This window comes from Pteropus alecto, unplaced genomic scaffold (genome assembly GCF_000325575.1).
Source record: "Pteropus alecto unplaced genomic scaffold, ASM32557v1 scaffold192, whole genome shotgun sequence".
Taxonomy (NCBI): Eukaryota; Metazoa; Chordata; class Mammalia; order Chiroptera; family Pteropodidae; genus Pteropus; species Pteropus alecto.
The window spans coordinates 213,032-221,356 of NW_006432938.1; the positions used below are offsets into that span (position 1 = coordinate 213,032).

Sequence of the window (8,325 nt, forward strand, 5' to 3'; positions counted from 1 at the left end):
AGATGGGCCGAAATGAGAGTGTGGGAAAGCTTGAGTAACCTGAGTAGCTTATTTGGAGGCAGCTACCAAAGAAGAGAAGTTTGAGCAGTATTTGGGGACAGAAGGGATGCTCGAGGCTCCTAACTGGAAATACGATGGAAAGTTGATTCTTGGAGCACAGGTAGGGTCGGAGGGGCAGTGAAGGCGGCAGGGGCAGTGGTCAGTCTGTCTGCACCCTCTGCCCACGCAGCCTGAAGCCTGGTGGCGAGAGACCTCACCCACAAGGGCAGGGACAGGCCTTCACAGAGCATCGTCTCTCAGTGCCTGAACGCAGGAGGCCCACACTTTTTTGGTGTAGCCTGCAAAGTTATTCATCTATTACAGAGTAAAGTAATGCTCACATTAATATCAATGTTCTCTGAGGTCTAGTGAATTGTTTTTCAAAAACTAACTTACTTTATTTTTATCCATGTGGATATTATTTCTGCAGGACCTACTGGCCAGACCTGGATGGGAAAATAAGAGAAGCATTAGTTTTGCGAAGCGTTAAAGTTCGACTCCTTATAAGCTTTTGGAAGGAGACTGATCCCCTTACATTTAACTTTATTTCCTCTCTTAAAGCTATTTGCACTGAAATAGCCAACTGCAGTTTGAAAGTTGTAAGTATTATATTGACTTTATTATGAAAGAAAACATTTGTTCCCTTTGCACGTCTGTGAAAGCTGTAAGCAGACACAAGCACATAAACTTCCAACGAGAACCAGGATAACAATCTTTGATAGTGAAAAACACTTCAAAAGTAGCTTAAGTCGTTTTTCAAAACACTTACACACCAAAAAAAAAAAAGAAAAAAAGGAGACTGGAACCCAAGTTCCCCGGTGCCCTCAGAGTCCAGCCGCCTTTACACACACTTTCTGTTCCATCTCTCCGTCTTGTTATAACTGCCTCCTTCACCTCCCTTTCTTCTTTGGAGCATTGGAACAGGTGCCAGCACAGACTCCCCCAGCCTTAAAGCCCCCCTAGCCTGGTTCCTGAGCTTGCTTCAGGCCCCTTGGGCCACATGCTCATCCAACTCTCCATTCCATTCCTCGAGGGGGCAAGATCGAAAACTTTTGTCCTCTAAATGTGCTAAGTCTCTAGCTCACCTCGGACCCTCCTCTGGTCCCCAGGGCCTGTGTATGTGCTGTCCCCCCGGCTGAGCACTCTCCTCCATGCTGGACCTGACCACTGCCCACTGATCCTCTCATCTCGGCTTTGCCCATCCTCCCCTGCAGCCGTTCAGCAAAGTGCACTGAGACCCTGCTCTGTGCCAGACCCCCTTCCGGGTGGTGGGGCTGTGCTCCGCACACTCAGGGACCGAGGGTGGCAAGGGCTCCGCCATCAGCTTGAACACATGACTTCCCAGATTGCCCTGAGCCTCAGTGTCACAAGGCCAAACACGAGAGAGACTGGAGGCCTGCGTGGGCGGCATCTCTGGGTGAGGCGGTGAACGTGACTTTAAACTTCGTCCCACTCCCAGAAATCGCAAGGGAGCCTGTGAGTGTGGCCCGGAGGTAGCGGCGTTCCCAGGGAGACGAAGGAGCGGCTCTGGGAGTCCTCACAGGCCGAAATCCCCCGTGTCCACTTTACTCTTCCCACGTGGAGACCCCTCAGCGCCACGGTCACCGCGCAGCTGAGGCTGCGGCTTCCCGGGGTCGCGCTTGTCCCCAGCGAGTCTGCGCGCGGCACCTCATCGTTCAATGATGCAGAAACGAAAACGCAAACAACGACTTCCCCCCACACCACAAAAAATAAAAATAAATAAATCCCCAACCTCAAACGGGGACGGGTAAGGAGAACACAAACTCCCCGCACGGTCCCTGGTCACCGCGACTGTAAACCCTTCCCGGCGGGCGGTGTGAAGTCCTCGAAGCCGGCTCATTCGACTCAAGGACCCAAGGTTGTTTTAAGACGTGAACAGTTACGGGAGTTTTCGGTCCCAGCTTTGGCAATGCAGCTTTCTCAGAAACTTAAGAGGCTTCTGATCTGTTTGCTTCTAGTCTTTTCCACATACGAGTAGTCACAGCAGAGGTTTGTTGTGCGCAACTCCTGAACTTGCTTAATTGTGCTCCCTCCCCCGTTTCCCTATGCCTGCCTCTCTCTCTCTCTCTCTCTCTCTCTCTCTCTCTCTGTCTCTGTCTCTCTCTCTGTCTCTCTGTCTCTCTGTCTCTCTCTCTCTGTCTCTGTCTCTCTCTCTCTCTCTCTCTCTCTCTCTGTCTCTCTCTGTCTCTCTCTCTGTCTCTGTCTCTCTCTCTGTCTCTCTCTCTCTCTCTCTCTGTCTCTGTCTCTGTCTCTCTCTCCTTCTCTCTCTTTATGGTAGCTAAGTACAGGCCATCAGACTTGAGTGGTGAGATGACATCAATTATCTGATCTTGACTGCAGAACTGAGTCTTAACTGTTTTCAGTCAAGTATTTTTCAAACTTACTTTCTACTCTCGAGCTCAAGGCACAATCAGCTTTTCCAATCCTTTGCAATTCCAAACTGTCTGGTCTATCTGTTCTCTCTCATATCTGCTTACAAACCAACAAGCCCTGTGCTGAGCTTATTCCCTCTAATAGCTTTTCTAAAGCACTAGTAACAACCAACACGCACGACGAATGAGTCGTTTTCCAGTCCCCGGCCCCACAGCCACAGGTTCAGGGGTGCTTCGTCTGCCTTCCAAGCAAGTGCAGGTTGCGGTTTTCCACATATTTTGCCGCTGCATAGTGGGAGTCTCCATCTTTCCAGCCTGCAGCCCCCACTTACTCCCTGCCACCTGCCCATTGGGTAAACCACTGCTACGTCATTTATTAACATTTTGCTGTTGCCATTCTGGCAGTACCCCATTCACATCGCCTGGACATAATATTTTTTTAAAAACGAGTGGAGGAATTTGTTGTATTCATGAGTGCCTACAATTAGCCAGGCACTGAGTTAAATACTTCCCATGCATTATTTAATATTCATAGCTATAATATGAAGCAGGCACTTTTTCCTTTTACAGACATGGAAAAATGAAGCTTAGATTAAATAACCTCTCTCAAGGACACGTGTTAGTAGCGGAGCAAGACTCAGAAATAAGTCTTTCTAACTCCAGAGCCCGAGCTCTTACACACCATTCTCTACGGTCTCTGCATGTGGATCGTTGGAGTGACAATGTTCTTTTCGTCTCTCCTATCTACATGCAAAACCATCATAGTCAAAACATCTGCTCAAAGATGTGAGAAGTCACGCATCTAAATTGTGTCCCTGAGGATCAACTAAAATATTTTTTTAACTCATTTATGCTATTAAAATACTTTTAAAAGTTGAAATCATCGACAATTTAAAGACAAAATTCTAGAATTTTCTGTAAATTTCAAAAGAATAATGCTTTTTCCCATATATTTTCATCTTAATCTCCCTAACATTCTGATAATATTGATGGAAAATAGACATTCTTGTCTCGATTTAACTAGTTTTTGTAAACTGGGGAAGCCGTGCACATGTCTGCGTGTTCGCAAATGAATGCCGGTGTTGGAAATATAGACAAGCCTATGATTATTACTATAGATCTGTTTTCCAGGCCAGATTTACAAATGAGCGAGATAACCAGGCAGTGGATTAGGGCGCCAACCTCTGCTGGCAATCGGGTTTCGGAGATTAGAGGGAACGCTGGAGTGGCCCCAGGAAGCTGGCAGAGACAGAGAAGAATAGAGTTGGATTGTGTTCAGTGCCTTTCTGTGGACAAAAGCGTTCTGGGGATTGTTTCAGCTCAAGGACAGCATGTTTCAGCTAGTCAAGGTAGCCCGTGCGGCTCCAGTGAAAAATCAAACAAGGCAAAGAACAGGCGTCTAGTTCACCGTCATCTTTCCAGTGCCTAGCGGGATGCTGACACAAAATGTTCAAAATGCGTGTTGAATGAGCAGACGAATGAATGAACGAAGTCAGAGAAGGGAGCTAACGAAGGCAGAGTGATGAGAAAGGGTCTGTGAACCAGCGAGCGGAGGGAGCAGAGCCCAGAGCAAGACGTGGAGGATGTGGAGTCATTTTCGCCACTTTCTGGAGGTGGGGGGCCGGAGAAGGGCAGCCGGGGGGTGAAGAGCCTGCCAGGTGAGGCCGCGCACATCGGAGCTCAGTGTGCTTGCAGGCAGGAGCACTGTTGTCAGACTCACCAGGCATAGCAGTGTTTTAAAATACAGATTTCATTATTATTCAGGTATGACAAAGCCAGCAGATCAAAAGTCGACAGCCATTGAAGAGATAGTTTGTTACATTCGCAGGTCTCAAGAGAAGAGGGCCTGCCCTGCCCTGCCCTGCCCTGCCCTGCCCTGCCAGGAAGGGCCACACAGGGAAGCTCCGGGGTCTCCAGGAGGCAGAGGGAGTGAGGGGGAAGCCGGACAAGAGCCTTCGCTGTTTCCATGGGAAGGAACGGGCGAGGGAGGGTAAGCCAATTCAGGATTGGCTGGTGTGAATAATTTTGGCGGGCTCTGGAGCCTGAGGGCTGTCCCTGGTTGCCTGGGGCCTGGCCCTGGGGTGATCAGAGCAGAGTGTGAGAGCTGACAGAAGAAATGACTGAGTTTGGACTCTGCATTGGCTGGTTGGCAGACGAAAGGTGTATTCCCAAGTTGTTTGCTGTCTCCAGGTGATTAGCCAACCCGGGAGGGACAGTCCCTCTGGCCTCAGTGAGGACCCAGATGTCAAAGCATCAGAATACAGAAAATCGAAAGACACAGCTAGCACAAGCAGAAGCAGAGAGAAGAGAGTGTGCAGTACTTGGCACATGGTCTCCTCCGTCAGCTTCCTCTCAGGCCAGCTCAGTAGTCCCTGCCCACCCACCGCCCCCTGACCCCACAGCACACCTGCCACTAAGGCACTGTCAGTTGAAATCTCTGGTGTGAAAAGTTAAGTGCTCTCATGTAAGACTTGAAAGAAATGACAAGAAAAGTGAAATCCAACATTTTAACCTCTATAGTACTTACTCAGCTTCATCTTTCAAACACTGATCTTGAAATCTTTCGAATAACATTACTCATAAAAAGCAAATGTTGATAGTTTGCCATGGGGCTTTTGATAAAACTGAGACTCCAATCTTCATTTAAGCCAGGCCATGAATTTCAAAATGTCAAGATAAGCCCAGGTGGCAAAGAAGCTAATGGCCCCGACAACTAGAGCACAGGTGAGCGAGGAGCTTGGAGCACTGAGAAGGCGGTGGCCTGGGACCCAGGCAGAGCATCTCTGTCCTCAGAGGAGCGAGCTTTGTGGCTTCGTATCCGTGAGGGGACTCATGGGAAGACACTGTGACTCACGAAGTTGTCCCAGGCAGCTGGGGTTTGATTTTTTAATAAATTGACAACTCTCTCTTTTGAAATGTCTTTGCTGTCCCCTACAGCGTGTTAGAACTAATTAGTATGTCAGTGACTACAATGATTGCTACCGTCATTTGAGTCTCCCAGACAAAGCTGCTTCCCCTCTTCTGGGCCACTCTCCAGAGCAAATGGATTGTTAGTAAAGCCTCAAGCTGCGATGCTCTCCCTGACTTAAATTAGGATGTATATTTTATTATTCTTTTTTAAATCTGTCTTGATTCTACGATAGTAGAATAGCCCAGTGTGCGGACATATGTTCTGAAGGGATGTCCTAGCAAGGTGACTGCTGGAGGTTACCGAGGGGTGGGGAGCCTCGGCATGCACGTGACCTCACCTCTGACTTAAGAGCATTCGCGGTTTATTAAATCAGTTCGAAGGGTCCACAAAGGCTATATGTGAACCCTCCAAAGGACGCAGATTCTGTAGAAGACAGAATCTGTAGAAGACGCAGATTCTGTAGAAGACATAAGGGGATCCGGGCAGCATAGCCTGCAACCACGGCAGGGCGGACCTGGGAGAAGGTTCTTCTTGGGTAGTGGATTTTGGCCTGTGCACTATTGGTCTCAAGTGTTCTACAAAAATCAGAATAAAATTTTCAGGGCTAGAAGGGACCCTAGTGATCACCTAGTTTATTACCCCTTCTCACCTTCGGGGGAAGGGGAAGATGAACTCACTTTTCCCCCAAAACCAAATCTGAACATGTACAGTTTAAAAACTGCAGATGACCTTTCCATTCCTCGGTATCATTCCATTCTACTCTCTGCCTCTTTCCTTCAAACACGTACGACTCCTCCGCAGCTGTAAGACATTCCAGAAAGAGTCCATGCAGTTCTGAAAACATTTGGCATTGTCCAATGTAGAAGAGACTTGATAGGGTCTTCCCGTGAGCTCAGCATAGGATCCTATAAGCTCAGTCACAATTTAAGCCTCATCTAAGCACTAACCAATTTCAGCAGATTCCCAAGGCACAAGCCCATACCATCCTGCCGTCAGCCTTCTCCCACGGCTTCCCCATGTCCTGCCAGAGGTGAACTGGAATGCTGTTTTTCAGGTCACATTAAAGATGAAATTCAGGATTCGTGGTCTGAAGCTGTGATTTTCCTGAGTGCCTATTAAAAGAACTGTAGACCTAGGTGTTTAGATGCGAAGTGTTTGTTCCTTTGGCAAAGTCTCTTTTGACCTTTGCAAATCCCCAGTTTAATCAGCTAGTCATTGACATGGGCCTGCTGCTGCTTATAATGTATGCAACATGTAGGAATATTCATTCAGTTCATTGGCATGCTTGACAGAAGGCACCCTGAGGCTGACTTCAAATGTCAGTGCACCCTGATGAATAAGACAATGAGAATTAAACAACCTTCTGGCCCTCACCCTATCGAAAGAATGAATTTTCTGTTCACTTTGTAGCTTGAAAGTGTTAATTATAGACCTAGTTGAGCATGCTCATTTTCTCTGTTGGTTGCCTACATAGATTTAAGAACAAAAATAGCTTCATCTATATGAAGTGACAAGATCGTGGCTTAATAACTCAATGTGAGGTCTGTTGTTGATATATGGATAATAAACCTCTTTGTACTCTTGAACAAGACTAAAAGTGTCTCTATTCACCTGCTTGCTTGCTCGCTTGCTTTATTTATTTATTTGTTTTGTTTTACAGAAATTTTTCGATCTAGAGAGAGAGAACGCTTGTGCTACAAAAGAACAAAAGAATCATACCTTTCCTAAATTAAACCGTAACAAGTACATGGTGACGGACGGTGCAGCTTATATTGGTAGGTACCAGCACTGGGACGCTCCTTAGGGGATCATGCAGGTTAGTGAGGATCATGCAGGTTAGTGGTGGTCCAGCTGTGAGAACGCAAAGCCTCGAGAGCCCCTGCTGGTGAGTGGGGGGGCCCTGGAGGTCAGAAAACAGGGGCGCAAAGAGCTCTTCGACTCCTATATTTCCTATGTCTCCTCTCTGGCTGGTTCACAAACAAGGATACCAGATAAGATGTTTTTCATAGATGTTTTGCAAAAGTCATTTGGTCCATTCGCCTCATTTTGTAGGTGAGGAGGTGAATGGCTCATCCAAGGTGAGTCCTGGCATTTGAACGAGCCTGGCATGTGAACAGTGCTCCTTCCTGCCCACAGTACAACAGCCACCTGTCATGAGTAATGGGAGGCAGACATCATCAGAGTCTGGTGCCAAAACACTACCTAGGCAAAGTCCCACCCCTGCCATTTTTAAGTGTCTAACTTCAGACAATTTACTTAGGCTCTCTATACCTAAGTTCTCTCATCTGTAAAATGGGGTTTTAATAATAGTTCCTACGTCACTGTGTGAAGTTTAAGTGGGATAATGTACATGAAGCACCTGGCACCTGTATCATACCTGATTCGCGTTAGCTCTTGTTACTGAGGTAGTCGCGCTCCAGATGCAGAAACCCTGTGTACTAGAGAGTTACTGACTGACGTATCAGACCTAGTCTACCACCCCACTATCTGTGTGGGTCCAGGGTGCACCCTTAACTGGTACCGTCACTGGCAGAATGGACATTGTCTGTAAACCCAAGGGCATACATTCCAAAACAGCAGCACGGTTACTACGTTGTACAGATGAAGTAAGTGTCAGTCTTAAAGCAGAGAGGAAAAGCATGTGTGTAGAAGGAAGGAATATGGAAACTGTATTTGTTTTCCGAATTCAGTGAGCAAGTAAAACATAAGCCTTTTTAACTTTGTAAAATACTTAATCTTATTTTATTCTCTCAGCAACTTGCTAATAGGGAGGGCAGTTTTTATTACCTGCAGTTTAGAAATGAGGAGACTTGAGTCATAAGACACAAAATGACAAACATGACATGCTGTGAGGGGAAAGGATCTGGGTCTGGAATCCAGGGCATGGGACCCTCGCCCTCTGCAGCCCTACGGGTGACACTGCCATCGGCCACTGAGAGTGACTACCTCCTGCTTTTTTTTTTTTTTTGACATTTTTATTCT

General features: G+C 47.1%; 1 protein-coding gene across 3 annotated transcripts in view; it reads left to right on the forward strand.

Annotated features, from left to right (window-relative positions):
- The window catches only part of LOC102878055 (inactive phospholipase D5), a 139,931-nt gene that overhangs the window by 118,753 nt on the left and 12,853 nt on the right, over nucleotides 1-8,325 (forward strand). For all 3 annotated transcript variants that reach the window (XM_015586013.2, XM_015586011.2, XM_025043779.1), the window contains exons 5-6: nucleotides 470-638; nucleotides 7,004-7,118. In XM_015586013.2, the coding sequence (XP_015441499.1) occupies nucleotides 470-638; nucleotides 7,004-7,118 (284 nt within the window). The remainder of the gene's footprint in view (nucleotides 1-469; nucleotides 639-7,003; nucleotides 7,119-8,325) is intronic.